The 16445-nt window shown below is 31.3% G+C and overlaps 1 protein-coding gene and 1 long non-coding RNA gene across 4 annotated transcripts; one reads left to right on the top strand and one right to left on the bottom strand.

The window, feature by feature from the left end:
- Positions 1-513: 513 nt before the first annotated feature.
- On the bottom strand, positions 514-5700 carry LOC114266946 (uncharacterized). Of its 3 annotated transcripts, XR_014342738.1 has the most exons (13): positions 5563-5700; positions 5307-5423; positions 4417-4515; positions 4079-4171; positions 3884-3953; positions 3422-3528; positions 2117-2186; positions 1909-2024; positions 1549-1744; positions 1370-1460; positions 1075-1229; positions 881-932; positions 514-782 (listed from the first exon to the last, which is right to left on the bottom strand). It is a non-coding gene; the product is annotated as an uncharacterized LOC114266946 (long non-coding RNA). The 3 variants fall into 3 exon arrangements; XR_014342736.1 differs by lacking the exons at positions 2117-2186; positions 3422-3528; positions 3884-3953; ... (2 more) ...; positions 5307-5423; positions 5563-5700 and having other exon boundaries at positions 514-777; positions 1909-2040; XR_014342737.1 differs by lacking the exons at positions 1909-2024; positions 2117-2186; positions 3422-3528; ... (3 more) ...; positions 5307-5423; positions 5563-5700 and having other exon boundaries at positions 514-777; positions 1549-1810.
- Positions 5701-8874: 3174 nt separating this feature from the next.
- On the top strand, positions 8875-11828 carry LOC114266941 (transcription factor JAMYB). Its single transcript, XM_028207901.2, has 3 exons — positions 8875-10484; positions 10773-10902; positions 11042-11828. The coding sequence occupies exons 1-3, from the start codon at positions 10319-10321 to the stop codon at positions 11640-11642; spliced, it is 897 nt and encodes a 298-aa protein (XP_028063702.1). The 5' UTR covers positions 8875-10318; the 3' UTR covers positions 11643-11828.
- Positions 11829-16445: the final 4617 nt, after the last annotated feature.

The following is a 16445-nucleotide window of genomic DNA, read 5'->3' as shown; positions in this document are numbered from 1 at the left end:
TTTACTTTTAAAAACAAAAATGTTTAGTTCCTAAATCTCTTGTTTGTCATAATAAAAAATGTTTGAGATTGGGTCACATACGTTTCTCAAGCATGACTGTGGAACATATTATTGTGCTTATTAACTAGGCATTTCACCTTTGGAAATTAGACTTATAGTGGCGTTTAAAAAACGCCGCTATAACTATCAAAAATGCCGCTAATTTTTTCGTGACGTTTAGTGCCAAACGTCGAAGATGCGGCCGTCGCTGTAGCTTTATGACGCTTAAAAAGCGTTGCTATATTAGTATAGGCGGCGTTTTAAAAATGTGCTGCATAATGATACAATGACGTCACGCCATATTTAGCAACGTTTTAAAAACGCCGTGATAGATCTTTTCTATTTTAAAAATATAACCGTTGGCATTATTCTATAGTGGCGTTTAAAAATGCCGTTATAGCTTCATTTTTTATTTTTTTATTTTTTTAAAATTGTGCTAATTTTATGAGATTTAACTGAAAAAAATACCTATAATAAAGCTGAAAAATATTCAATATATTGACTAAATTTAGGTAAACATAATACTAGATCAATTCATGCTTCTCGATATACAAAAATATTTCAATTCCAAGATGAAATAAAGTTAAATTAGTGCCTAGCAGTAAGTTGAAAGTTATTACAAAACAGATCGGCACAAAAGATGCAATTCAAACTAATTATACATATAAGTACTTTTGTTGCTGGAGGATTTATTTCTACCCCGGAAATTTATGATTGTAGTTAGTTGGAGATTTCCATCTGCACTAACCAAGAAAACAAAACAAATTAGACAATATATGCAGAAAGAAACAAATTGATAGAATTAACTACCGAGAAACATAGTTGGGAAAGTAAGTAGTACCTGATGCTCCATAAAACTGGCAGGTGCCAATGACAGAGCCCACTATAAAGCCCTGCATTGATAAAGAAAAAAGATACAGAAGAAACCATCGTTAGAGTGAACTTCATAAGCTGCAATATATTATTAGTAAAGCACAAAGTAAAAGTAGTATAAAATAATTCATAAGATGGAAATCAAGTGTTTTGCAGCCATACTTTGGCATCTGGGTGGTAACATCTAGCAGTTACATCTCTCACATTAGCCCAATCAACAACTTGTCTCTCAGTCACTCCCCAAATTCGAGCTTTTCCGTTTATAGAGCCACTCATGAAGTAATTTTCATTGGCTGGATTGAACTAAATGCACGTCACTGATACCATAAAGATAACATAAACAATATATTAATTTTTAATAACACTCAAAAGACAATAGATTCAACAAGATACATATACATATTATGATCTGAATCAATAGTTTATATAGGAATTACAAATAGCTAACAATACTAACCATAGTCATTGTGTTGGAAAACACTAATACATTCATTGCACCCCACTTCCTGTAGACAAACAGTTTTATCCTTCCATGATGAAAGAAGACACTGCAACAAATTAACCCCAAAAACATTATGTTTTTTTAAAACAAATGGGAAAATTTTAAAGGTATTTTGCAACCAAGCAATAACTCACATTAGATTTGGACCAGGCTAGATCCAAGACATCACTAGTGTGGCCATGAAATTCTTTCAGTGGCAACTCCTCAATCTGATGAATTTTTTCCACCAACTCCTCAATAACTCCTATCCTCTTATTTTTGATAAATTTTTTCCACCAATTCCTCAATAAAAACACAACTGGTAGCAAATCTTATAATGGTCATTTGAATCTACAAAAGGATGCAATATTCATGAACAAAAAATCAGTCTTTATTTCCTTTCCCAATAAAAAAAAAGGGTATATATCTCTGTTTTATGAGTTCTCTTTTCAAACATGGTATAGTGGAAAATGTGGTATAACACCAAAAATATGTAAAATACTAAAGCATCTTACCATTTTGTTTGCTTTCTTACACTGACATGGTTGGCCCTCTTTGACCACTCAAATTGATCCCATTCACTTGTCCAGCTATCATAATGAAAAAGCATAATTTGAAAATCCTCAAAAAACTATCCAAAAATAAATAAATAAATAAGATTACAAACATCTACTTGCAACATCATAAAATAATACATATAATGGAATGGTCCATTTGTGTAACCTTTTTAACTGCTGCATCAATGTTGTTCCTCTGATCCAAACCAACTGTGAATGATCCAAACCCATTCTCTCTGTAACAAGCATTATGTATATCTAAAATATGATGTTGAGATGAATAATTAGCATGACAAGAAAAAAAACCACACATACAGAGGGAAGAAAATAACTCATTCGCAAGAACTTAACAGAATACAGAAGAAAAAATTAGCTAGGATGGTTTACTCATGTACAATCATAGCCCCTAAATGTGTTAGCTCCAGCCACTACCCACATAGTAAGGAGCCCACTATCCACATGGTGTGGGTGGAACCATGAGGTGTGAGTTGTAATCTCCCTCCGAGATAATTCTATAATGGATATCACTCCTGTGGTCGTAGGCAATTGTCGAACCACGTAAATCTCTTGTGTTATTGTGTGTGATTGATTTCTGGTGTCCCATAGTCCTAACAAAATGCACCAGCACGGAAAGGAATTTAGAAAGGATGACAGGAAGGCCAATTTTAAACATTTATTAGATCTTTCTCTACCTTTCACAAACTATCACAAGATTCATGCATTTAAAAAAATTGGTTTATTGCAAATTATATCTTATAATCTTTGATTATTTAGCAATCAAATTTGTTCTTTTGTATTAAAAAAGTCCACGTATCAAAATATTTGTTAGTCTCTCTCTTCTGACAAATTTTATTGCTGTAGTTCCTCATATAAGCGAAGAGATGGGTTTCCTTAAAGTTGGGGCCCATAAAAGATACCTTAGGCAATGTTCTGTAGCTTCTGAAGAGCAGAAAAGAGGTAAGCATGGAAGGTCTTGTTATGCTTTTCAGTTATCAGTGTTTTAATAGGCTCCAATGCACACATTGTTTGAAGAATTATATCATTTTGGCATGAGATATAATGATGATGCTTCAAAATATTTTAGTTTCTGCAGACAAGCTGCTGACAACAGAGTCCAAAGGCATTTGTTGCTTACATTTTGTGTAATAGTTGAATGTATTAGGAGATTTTTTTTTTTTTTGGGGGGGGGGGGATTGAGATGGTTCATTATTTTCTACAGTGCAGCGATAGAGTTTAAAGATAGGATATTATTTTTCATACTGATCCTATAAATTCTGTTCAAGGTGATCTACTTTTGTTGAGTACTACTCATTGAGTCCAGCTACGGGAATCCCTCAGCTATTCAACTTTGTCTATTTTCATATTATCTGTCAGATCATCTGTCAAATTATATGCTATCACCTCTATTGTTATAACTTGGGCCATTTTATGAAATACATACTTAAATATAATAAAATTAGCAAAAATGTACCACGATAGAGTGAACTGCAGCAGGGAAGCTTTGTTTCTTTATTTGGAGGAATCGTAGCCCCCTTTTCCATGCAGGTACCTCCATGCTGCGTTCGGCAGTAGGGAATCCTTAGAAAAAGTAAATATCTCAGGATCAATGCCATACACAAACATACACTTGTGCATAAATGATGAAGTAAAAAAAAGGGAAGTGCAAAAAATTGAATGTTCCCCATTGTAATTATTTTACAGAATACTAGTAGTTTGAACATTGATCATATATTAATGGAATGCCAATGTGTGACCTTTAAGAAAAATAAGAGAATTGAATCCAGAACAGGTCACTATCAACTGTATTGAAGCACCAAAACATTGAATCTAGAATTTCTAATCATCAGTCTCCTTCAGAATGGTGCTGATGATCTATGGTGAAGTTGTTTCTAATGTCGAATTCTATTATTATGAATCTCATTAACCTGCACACCTGGAACTGGTTTGCCAACAGTGCTTCTTTTCTTTATGCCTCTCAAGGGAATAGAAATTGCCATCACAAACTACAAATATCAAATAATTAAAAAAACAAAGCCAGAATATCTCCAAATAAATGGAATTTTAAATGCCCTCCCCCTTGAAGCCTATAGCCTGCAAAAAGGACTTCATGCAGATAGCTAGTACACACCTCAGTCATACCATATTGTTCTAAAAGGTGATGTTTAGTTATGGTTTCCCACTATTGCATGACAGGATAAGGGAGTGCAGAGGAGCCACACATCTGGAATTAGGGAAAAAAACAATTAGGCCACTGTTTCAGCATTCACCATTCTGTTCAGGTATAGCCATATAGGAGAACAAGAGAACGAGATTGTACGGAACAATATTACACAATAAAAGAGTTACAATTTTATATTAAAAAAATAATATTTAAAAGGGAAAAAGCTACTTAATATTAATCCTTAATTCTTATTTAAATTTTGTAATCAAAATTTCCTAAGAAAGAAGGTGTTGCAAGCTGATTACCATGGGACGCAACTTGCTCGCAGCTGAGGCAGAAGCCTCTCGTAATTCTGGATCCATTGCTTCATAACCTTGTATCAATCGAGTATACATAGTTGGAACCTACATATTACAAAAAGTATTGCAACAATAACATTACGACTATCCTACGAAATCTGGAATCAACACAATGTGGGCCATAAATGCTTCATAGTTTTTTTAAATAAAATATTACTTTGTCCCAAGTGTTCCCTTATGAGAAAAAACCAAAAAAACAAAGTCCCCAAACTGGGCCATAGGTAGTGAGAAAATTGGAAAATATAAACGACAATCACTGAACCCTGGGAAAAAAAGGGGCAAAAAATAGAAATCTAACAGAGAACAAGAAATAGAGAACTTAAACTTGAGATTGGCATATAAACAAACATGTAATATACACAAATAAATCCAAATATACATACACACAAGATTTGAAGGTAGAGAAAGTGAAAAGATTGGAAATCTGTACCCCAAGCTAAAGAGAATCTTGAAAAAGTAAAGGAAATGTATATATGGGTAAGTGTATATTCAGAGATCTTTCAACTTTTTCAACATAACAGATCAGAAAATGATGTGTTTAAACACAAATCAACTCCTCCTCTTTCTCTCTCTCTCTCTCTCTCTCTCTCTCTCTCTCTCACACACACACACTCACACACACACACACACACACATACACACACACCTAGACTTGAAGCAAATACTTAAATCTAGTTCAACGAAGCAGAGAATGAAGAAAAGAAGAAAATGATGTGTTCAGACACAAATCAACTTGTAGTTTCTTGCTTACAATTTCAATTTCAATAACCAAATCGAGAGAGACGGGAAGGAAAAGCTTGAGAAAGAGAGAGAGAGAGAGAGAGAGAAGTTGATACCTCGCTGGTGCAGATGGCGGTGGCGGTGGCGGTGGCGGTGGCGGTGGCGGTAGCGGTGCAGACGGTGGTGGCGGTGGAGCTTCGAAATCGAAATCGCTCTAAATCTCAAAGATGAATCTGTGAGAATGATAAGGGTTTAGAAAGGATTGAGAGAGATGCGAGATTTGAAAGCGTGAGGATTCAAAATAAAGGTTTACAAAGGCTTTAACAATTATTCTCAGATTCAAAATAAGCTTCGAAATTGAGAGAGAATCACCGAAACATAGATTCGAAATCGAAATCGAGAGAGAGAACTTCGATTAGGGCTACAGCAAGAGATGAATCGATCCGTTGAGACGGTTTAGAGAGAGAGTGAGAGAGACAACGAAAGAGAGACTGAGTGAGTGAGTGAGAGATTAGGGCTACAAAATGTATTATATTTGATATTCACCGCTCACCCATTTAAGAGAGAGTGAGATAGGACATTCGAAGGCATTTTCAAACGCCTTTGGTTATTGAAACGGTGCCGTTTTGATTTTAAAAAAAAGCGACGTTTAAAAAACGTCGTTAAATAAACGTCGCCAAAACTCATTTTTCTTGTAGTGTTTCTAAAGACTGCTCAAAAGTTTCCCAGTTGTTTACTAAAGTTTTCTCAATATTTTTCAATTTCAAAATATTTTTGGGGACTAAGTACTTAATATTCTTGCACTTGTATGTATAAAAATCTCATTTTTGTCATTTATTTTCAATCGTGACAATCAGGTTTCAATGTTAATCTTTCTTCAATTTGACATTAAGTCAAGTTTCAATGTATAAAAAAATGTTACCTATAGTACTATTAGTGTTTTTTATTTGAATTTTTTGGATTAAGTTTTTTGAAAATTGAGTTTTTTTATTTTTGTGTTTTTTTGTTTTTGGTGAATATTTTTAACATTTTTTTTTAGAGGCACCTTACATAGATGTATCTAAAAAGTAAAAAAATTGTAAAAAAATATTTTAAAAAATTAATAAATACATAAAAATACAAAAAAATGTACTGAATTTTTGTTTTTTTTTTTGTATTTTTGATATTTAGTAAATTTTTAAAAGGTTTTTTTCACAATTTTTTTACTTTTTATCTATATTTATATTAGGTATGCCTAAAAATTAAAAAAAAAAATTGCTTAAAATATTAAAAAAATTCAATAAAAACAAAAAAAAAATGAAAAATAAGAAAATATAATTTTCTAAAAAGTATTTTTGAAAAACTCTAACCAAACAAAGTGATCCAAAAAATTCAAACCAAACACACTGATTAATATTATAGGTAACATTTTTTTCGACCACACAATCAAAAATAAAGACGCCAAAATTAAATTTTGGTGAAAGTGCAAATGACCAGAGTAAATTTTTGGTAAAAATGCAACGGTGCTAGTGAGGCAAGGATACTGTCACATGTGACACATACATGGTAGTTCTATCAAACGGAATGTTAATATTTCACCGTTACTTAAAATATAAAATGTTGACTGTCACAATTAAAATAAAAGGCCAAGGTAAATTTTAGTTAAACTAAAAGGTACTCAATATAATTTATCATTTTATTTTATTTTATTATTTTTTTTTTTTTGTTTGATCAGCAAAGAAAAATTTTAATAAAACATGAACTTAAAGGTACAAAAAAATGACATGCATTAAAAGAGATTTGAAAACTATAAAATACTATTAGTCGCATCTATACAACCACCCTTAAGCCTCACAATTTTTTAAAACAACAAAAATAAATAAATAAATACCTACGAAAAAGAAGTTAAGAAGATTTTAACTCCACAAGACACTCCCCTCCTATAAACTAAACCAAAACCACTCAACATCTAGCATGCAAAAATGCTACCCCACTCCCCCTCCAAAAGGCTCCAGAAAACAACCTACCCTCTAACAAAACAAAACACAACCCCACTGACTTTAACCATTCAAAGACTTATCACCCACAGGACAAAACAACCTCCTCTACTTCCATCAAATCTCACTAACCATCTAATAATTAAACAAAAATGCACACTACGTTTAGTTTTCTTGTCGAGTTTGGCTCTGATACTCAGCTCTATCTCGATAAAATCTTTTAGAAATATGTGTTCTCTACCCCCCAAAATCAATCTGCAATTTCTTGCCCATTTGCAAGGTTTCTTCTGCTTTAGCCAAAAGGAGTCTATATTCCTCTTCTCTGTCTTCATCTTGATGTTCAAGATCCTCATCAAATTCGACCAAATTATGCATTTCCCATGACTCGCATGGTAATGATATTGACTGTATCCGCACACAAAAAGCAAATATCCCAGAGGTACAACATCTCACAGGTTCCAATGCTCTGCGCTCAATTTCAATTCACCCTATTTTGTCCCAAAACCAAGTGAGAAGATCTTTAAGCCCAAATCATGCCTTATCCCCAAACCAGCTCAACCCATCTCATGCCCATTTTCTCCCAAACAAAAGAAGGCCCATTAGGAATCAATATCAGTTTAATTACACTTGATCCCCTCTTTGCCGAATCAATTGTTGGCGTCTGCCATCTAAACTGTGATACAAGAAAAGTATAATTTATCAATTTTAACATACATGTCTTGTATCATTCAACAAGTACTTCAAAATTTCGTCCACAAATTATTATTATTATTATTATTATTATGCATAGATGGCTCTATTTTTAAAGTTTACCTAGGATTCAAAACCAACCTTACGAGAGTCGTCTAAATAATATATATATATATATATATATGAAATTTCTCAGCAATCTCCAATCACATACAAACATAAAAATGCAACTATCAATGTTAGCATCAAAAGTGGAAGATCATAGCTCATGGGATTTATTATGTGGACCATTTATGATTATCTTTTCTCCAAGTGGAGCTCTTGGGTTCAATCCTTTATAGTTTAGTCCCCAACCTGACAACAGAGATGCAAAGCATATGTGCACATTTTTTCTATGTCATCTTAATCAAAATTATTCATAAATTGTGTACTATGAAAGAGAATTTGATTGCTTTACCTATCCTCTAAGTCACATGGGATGAGAGTAGTTCCAACTTTATAACCATCCAAAAGAAGATAAATGACAAAGCATCCGTTTCCACTGATAACCCTCTTGACTCAATGTGGAAACCTCTTTCCCCCAATAATCTCAATTCTCTCTCTCTCTCTCTCTCCAAAGTACAAGCATTACTCTTCCCTATCAATTATTGATTCTCATTCTCTCTCTTTTGAATCTATCCAAGCCCTAACGCACCCATCAGAATAATTTTGTACTACTCTACTCTTCCACTATAAATTTAGCTCACCCTTGGACAAATTTAGATGGAAATAGCCACTAGGTTCATGCCCCATAGCCCAATTAAAGTCTTCATTGTTCTTTCTTATTTATGTAACACTATTCACACAATATGAAAGTGAATAGTATTTTAGCTTAGGACTCAAGGGTGCTTCTAAATATACCCCAAAATCTTCAATCCACACCTAGCCCTATCCAAATATTTGCTCATTGGGAACCGTGCTTTCACAATAGATGGCGCTTTTTTTTTTTTTTTTTTAAGTTTATTTAGAAGCACTCAAAAGACGAAATCAACTTACTTCTTTTAGTTATATTTTCAATCCTTTGTCTCAAAATTTTGTGGAGTTCGAAAAAAACAACAAGAGTACTAAGGAAAATCAATTGAATGGGGCATGGGGTAAATCACACCCTTTCAATTACATAGTCAAGTTTTTAAATTTAAACAAAAATGTTAAAAGGCACATAAATAAATCACTCATTATATATGAATTGTGTGTGATTTTGTAATTTATTTTTGTATCAATATGGACTTTCAAATTTCAAACATGCTCCAATGCGTGCGGCCCTAGAACTAACCCTAATAAATCCGTGTTTAATTAGTTACAGTGATTATTATCATATGAGAAATTGTCTAGTCAAGCTTTTTACAAGTCTAAGTTTTTTTTTTTTTTTTCCATAGATACATAATTTGAAGGGATCACTATAACAGATAAGAGTTTTAGGGATCAAATATTTTTGTTCCTAAAACCGTGTTTGGAATATGGATTTGAGAAGAGATTTAAAAAGAAAAATGAAAAAGATATATGACATGTAATATGAATTAAATATAATTTTATTTCACCTACTTTTACATACCTAAATGTAATGGATCATTCCCATAAAAATACCAAAATTTATCTTCGAGGTCACAAAGTCATTCTTTTCTTGTTTTCTTGTACTCTTTTTTCTCAAGTACTTTCTCAGTGTTTTCCTTGCATCAATTGATATAAACAAGTCATTTTTGCTCTTACATCATTGTATGGACTATTCTTTACTATTCAAAGTGTATATGATATGCACTTGATGCCATATAAGCGAAATCATAAAGTTTGGAACTTCATTTTCAATTTAGATTTCTGTTTTGGTTTGTTCTGCAGGACACATGGGTGTCTAGCCATCTAAAGTTTATCTAAAGTTCAGTGGGTCCATTCACATGCCTTATGAGTTATGCAGCCTAAAGATGCTCATACAAAGGGAAAATTATTCGGTACTCCGAGATCACCTTACTAATTTTGGTGGTAATTAATAATGATCAAACAATTAGATAAAAGTCAGGCTCGAAATTTCACTTAGTTAGGACTTTACCTCTTTAAAAAATTAAAAAAGTGAGAGTTAAGGTTGATCCAAATCAAAATTGACGTAGGGGTGCAAGCCACTAAAAATGAACTCCATATACAAAAGAGAATTGTACCCTAAATAGTAGATTGAATAGACTGGCCAATCTCATCTAAGAAAATTCCATCCGGGTTGTTGTCAAATATAAAAAAAAAAAAATTAATCATGTGGAGAAATTCTTATTGGGTATTACTTTTCTAATTCATGACCCATAGATGGAACCTTGTTAGGGAGTTCTATAAATCTCTACTTGCCTTCTGATTCACTTTCACTGCCATGGCTTAAACACACACAAACACCTTACCTCAATTTCTCTCTCTCTCTCTCTCTCTCTCTCTCTCTCTCTCTCTTAATGAGCACAGCTATGTCAACTGTAACTCAGAGGGGAAGCAATAATGGTAGTGAAGAAGAATTTGAGCTGAGAAAAGGGCCATGGACTCTTGAGGAAGACACTCTTCTTATCCATTACATTGCTGGCCACGGCGAAGGCCGGTGGAATTTGCTAGCCAAATGTGCAGGTAACAACTCATGCCATAACATGAATATGTGCCAACTCATTTTATCAATAAAGTTTTTTTTTGTTGATAAATAAATAAAAAATAAAAAATTGAATAGCTGCCAAGTTCATTACCAGCCCATGCCATAACATGAATATGTGCCAAATCATTTCATCAATAAAGTTTATTTTTGTTGATAAATAAATAAAAAATAAAAAAACTAGAATAGCTGCCAAGTTCATTACCAACCCTTTTGATCTGTTCTTCAGTTTCATTTTTTTTTTAATATTTTTTCCATTTAATTTCCAGGGTTGAAGAGAACTGGAAAAAGTTGTAGATTGAGATGGCTAAATTATTTAAAACCCGACATTAAGCGTGGAAATCTCACCCCGCAAGAACAACTCTTGATTCTTGAACTCCATTCCAAGTGGGGTAATAGGTCAGTATATAGTATATATGCACTTGTGTTATAAATTCGATAAAGCCTAACTTAATAAGATGTATTGAGTGTAGTGTGTCATGTAATAGTACTAGTTATACTTTCTAACATGTTGGCACTTAAAAACTTCGCTTTTTAGATGGTCAAAAATTGCACAACACCTTCCAGGGAGAACGGACAATGAAATCAAGAACTACTGGAGAACAAGAGTGCAAAAACAAGCGCGACAACTTAAGATCGAGTCTAATAGCAAGAGGTTCCTAGAAGCGGTTCGATGTTTTTGGATGCCAAGATTACTTGAGCAAGTGGAACAAACTTCATCATCATCACCATCTTCTTCAACCATGGAAACTCAAAGCTCTACAATTACTTCTTCTCTACTGCCCAACCATGAAGCCCCGTTGGCGTTTTCGTCTCCACAACCCAATGAAAAGCCAAGCTCAGTGACCAATTCATCAACAATTTGCTTCTCAGATTCCATGAGAATATCACAGCTGCCTGAATTTTTAGAGCGTCCAACAAGTCCACCTCTAGATGATTGTTACTTTGTGGACATTAGTGGGTATGACATGGAGGTCTTTAACCTGGCAACCATGTCATCAGTGGGCCCTTGTGACTTTTCGCTCTCGGATAGCCAAATGGCAGGAAGCGATTGGATCAGTGATGACGTGGCATGTACTTTATGGAACATGGATGAATTGTGGCAATTGAGGAAGCCAGAAGAAGAGTTGGGTATCTAGGCTTACCATGTGCTCATCATGACTTTGTTACTATATGTTGACCTATGTATTAGTTTAGTTTCTAACCTGAATGATTTCTTAGATTGATGGGACAAAACTTAGTACTCAATCTTATATTGAACTTGATTAGTGTTGGAAAATACTACTCATTGATGAGGTTAATGCATCTCCCTTTGTTCTTTTTAATTTTCTTTTCAAATTGGCAAGTGGTTAGCAATTTGACAATTGAGTAGAGAAGATAATATTCAAGTTGTGAGAGGACTTCTTTTTTTCCTTTTTCTTTTTTTGTTGGTACATGTAGAAAAACCATATATATTCTATTATTGAAAGAGGAAAAATCAACAAGAGTTGTTTCAAACTGACGAGGTACCTCATCAAGTCCATAACAATAGCAATCTTTCAAGACTTTTTGACAGCTCAAGCTAAATATTTAAGCCTCATTTGGTAAGCGGTGATTTTAGTCAAAAAATTAAAAAAATTATTTAAAAAATCAAAAAATTAACAATCTATACTAAAAAGTCAAAGATTCATTTTTTTCTCTACTTTTTACACATCTTTTCGTAAAAAATTAAAAATTTATCCCAAACATATTACTTTTTTTTACATCATATTTTAGGTAAAAATTCAAAAAATTACTAAAAAATATGTCTCTAAACGAGGCCTAAAATGAGATATTATCATATTATGCCTTTGAAAAATTAATATATTAACCAATAATTTTTTTTTAATTTTTTTTTTTTGATGAGTCCTATGCAACGAATTAACTGACCTAATAATTGAACATGTCCAATCGTTGGGCTAGACAACCTGCTCAAATATAAGAGGACTTAAAAAAAAATCAAGATTGTAACCTTTGCAATTAATACAATTATAATACTACACAATTTTTTAAAACAATAGAAATACAATCACCAAAAATAAAAATTTATTTATTTGTTAAGTAAAATTTGTATTTGCAGTGGTACCAAAAAAATAAAAATAAAAAAGAGAGTAGAATTTTTTTAGTGAATTTTTTTTTAGAGATGGGCTTTCGATGCACCAAGGATCCTCTAGAGTTTTTTTTTCCTAAAATTTCCTAAAGTGGTGTGTTGTATGGGTGAGATTTAATGCTAAAAAATTGATGTGACTTGTCATTAAATCTCAACCATACAACACACCACTCTAGGAAACTTTAGGAAAAAAAAACTCTAGAGGATCCTTGCTCCTTTCGATGACAAGTATTTTTTATCACTGAAAATAAATATAAATGAAAACTGATACTAACTTTCATCCTTAATAGTTTAAAGTGCATTATATGAATTTAAATTTGTCCACGTATTTTAGAAGTATATAAAACATAAATGTTAATTGGCCAAAATTATATGACTTTCTCTAAAATTATCAATCTCATTATTTTAAATTTATATTTTATTCATACACTTAAATACATTTGTGAACAAAATTATATTCTCCATTATCTAGTTGTTGAAATCATTGGTTTATTGACTTGTATTGCTAACTAAAAAGATCAAAGGTGTGGTCAATTCAAGGACATGAAGTGGAAGTGACAACTATGAGGATCATAGTGGAGTCTATTCATCCCACTGTTAAAGGACATCATCCTTCCAATAAATGTTCATTGGGAGAAAGCAAAAGGTGTAGTAGTGACAAACTTAACCCAGGGGCCCAACCCATCAATATCTTTAGCTCTGTAACAAACTGGTAAGCAGATGTGAGCATTGTCCATAGTGAAATAAGTACAACAAGGCTACATATAAAAGTCAAAAGGAGAGAATGCAACTTCTCTTTCCCAAATTCCTGAGCACAACTTCAAGATTATCAACTTCAACATTAAGTGACGGATTTGATTTCAATCATGAACACACAAGATTATGAGAGCATTTTTTTTTCTTCTCATTTCTTACGGTGTTTAGATATGGTCTAATCAGTCCGAATTTCTAACAGCCTGAATGAAAAAGAAAAGTGAATCTCATGTAGCATCAATGGTGTCAGCCAAAAATTCTTTGAAAACTAACTTAAATTAGTATATATACTTGTAGAGAAAGCAAGAGATATTGTATTGATTTGCCATCAGGAATTGAAATTTTACATAAAGGATGCGAACATATATTTATTAGGGTAAATTATCCTAATACTTTCTGAGATTTTTGTTTAATATAAATCTTCTCTCATATTTAAAAAATTACATTTATCTCCTTGTTAGATTAAAATGACATAATTGTCATTTAGACTTTATACATATAAATAATAAAATAATACAGATATTTTGTTCCTGTCATTTCACAAAAAATAACAATCATCTTCTTTAGTTTAACTCACACAAAAATTTGAGTTTTTTTTTATTTTTACTGAATTTTTTTAATATTTTAAGTAATTTTTTTAATTTTTTAGATACGCATAATCTAGATATACTTAAAAAATATAATATTTTGTGATATCATGATGGAAATAAAAATGAAAAATTATATTCATATATAAAAATATTGTGATGATGATATTGTTAAATCATGTTTATGGGTGTTTGTTTTAAAATGAAAGATCACCATAGGCTATATCATTGTGTTTGAAAATTATATATATAATTTATATTTGTATATCATCACTCAATAAAAATACGATCAAATAAAATTTAATTATAGAAAGTTATAAAATGTAGTCATGATGATAGGAATAAAAAATGATAAAAAAAAATGACAAAATGGTCACTTAAAAAATTTTAGGGCATAACATCAGTAATCTAGAAAACAATTTGTAATGAGATTACAAATATCAGGAAGAAAAATATAATTTTTTAAATATGATGGGGGAATTTGTATTAAATAAAAAGTTCAGGGGGTGTCAATGTAATTTACCCTATTTATTAACAAAAAGTTTATATAGAAAGTATGGATTACAACATCAACGAGTTACAAAAGATAACAACTAAAAAAACGATCTACTTACTAAAGTGAGTTATCTTGAATTGGACAATAACTTTTTTCTAGTTTAAAATCTGATTGGAGCATGTTGCTAGGCCACCATGGGCCCATCATGGAGCTCATATCAATAATCTAAGCGTTTAATATGTAAATCTCGTCGAGTACTTTATCCCTATAAATGATCACGTTAATCAGATATCGATATCCACTTAATTAGATTAAATTTATATCAATAATAATTATGATTTTAAAAATATCATTATAAGTATTTATGATAGAATCGACTTTGAGATCTTGCATAATAATGTTTCCCCAGTAAACATAATCAAATAACTAGCTGATATCTTAGTTTATTATTTGAAAATAGGATTTGTAATCAATGCTAGTTATAAGAAACTAATTTCTTTCATTATATAATTTTTCTAATTATACATTTTGATCTAATCTTTTATAGATATAGAGGACCAAATCATTCAAATTTTTAAGAAAATCTAGAGAGGATGACCACCAAAAATTTGTATTAAAAAAAAAAACCTAAAAGGCACGAGCATCTATAATTTAGAAATAATTATAATTAATACTACTATAATAAAATTCAATACAACGCTATAAACTCCTATTAAATGATAACATCATGTCATTAGTATCACTGTAATATTGATTTTTTTTTTTTTTCTTGAAAGTGGTTACTCTAGTAGTCGAAAAATTCTTCTGTTTTTTGTGTTGCATGTGTCTTTCTCTATTGTTAATTATAATTAATTCTTACTCATAATCATTGTTAGTTAAAATGTTACACTTATTACATTTTTATACTATTTTTAATATATCACCTCATATGTTAACACATTATTTAACATAAACATAAGTGGTAGGACCCATTACACCAATTATTAATTAACACATAAAGTGGTAATACTTACCCATAAGTGTATTTAAATCTTTGGCAGGTCAATCTTGACTAGCAAAATACTTCCGGCTAATATTAGGGATCATAAAAAAATATCATAAAATATTTCATATAAAAATTTCATCATTTGATTAGTATGTGATATTTTATTATATATATAATCCAAGGAGTGAAGAATTTTTATGAAACACGTCATAATATTTTTTTTCATGATCTCTAACATTAACGGTTATTTGATTTAATTGAGGAGTCTGTTATAACCCAAGCTCCTCTTTATTGATGTAATCTTTTTACCTTTTTGGTTTCATCAATAAAGATTTTCTTTGCCGATCAAAAAAAAAAAAAAAAAAAAGGGTTATTTGAGAAGAACTACATTAGCACACTTTTTATCTTTTTTAGTTACATCACTTTTTTATTTTTCTGTATATTTTTTTTATAAAAAATCAAAAAAATATGTTTATTTTCTTCTCAAACAACCTCTCAATACTTACCCATCCATTTCTATATGAATTTTTTTTTTGAAATTTTAGAAGACACTTTTAATACTTAAAAAGTGAGTTATTTAAAATAAAATTTCTAAAAATAAAAAGAACAAAATTTATTTGGATGCTCAAGCCATAAATTTAAATTTCCCTTTATCTAAAAATCCACGGGTGAAAATATATATGGACGTACTTTTGCAGAAGGAACAAATTACTCATGATTAACGCGTGTCTGTTGAACACTCTATAATCACATGCCGCTTTATATATATATATATATATATATATTTTTTTTTTATATTGGGTATTTTGTACCAGCTTACTGACATTAGATTAAGGTCAAGTTTGGCATATCTAGGAAAAGTTAAAAAGTCGAAAAGTTACTCAAAAAGTTAAAAAGTTAATACTATTAACCAAAAGTCAACAATTACAGTTGTACAACTCCCAATTCTAATTTTCTCATACAAACCAATTTTTACAATTTTTTATTACACAT

The sequence above is a fragment of the Camellia sinensis genome, chromosome 10, assembly GCF_055761805.1.
Source record: "Camellia sinensis isolate YWXY chromosome 10, ASM5576180v1, whole genome shotgun sequence".
NCBI lineage: Eukaryota > Viridiplantae > Streptophyta > Magnoliopsida > Ericales > Theaceae > Camellia > Camellia sinensis.
Note: the sequence above shows the minus strand (reverse complement) of the source record. Positions and strands in the feature narration are given on the sequence as shown.

Bases quoted from the DNA above. Each gene is read 5' to 3' on its own strand.
- LOC114266941 (XM_028207901.2), top strand. From the start codon at position 10,319: ATGAGCACAGCTATGTCAACTGTAACTCAGAGGGGAAGCAATAATGGT. The intron at 10,485-10,772 runs GTAACAACTCAT...TTTAATTTCCAG, and splicing joins TTTGCTAGCCAAATGTGCAG to GGTTGAAGAGAACTGGAAAA. The intron at 10,903-11,041 runs GTCAGTATATAG...TTCGCTTTTTAG, and splicing joins CATTCCAAGTGGGGTAATAG to ATGGTCAAAAATTGCACAAC.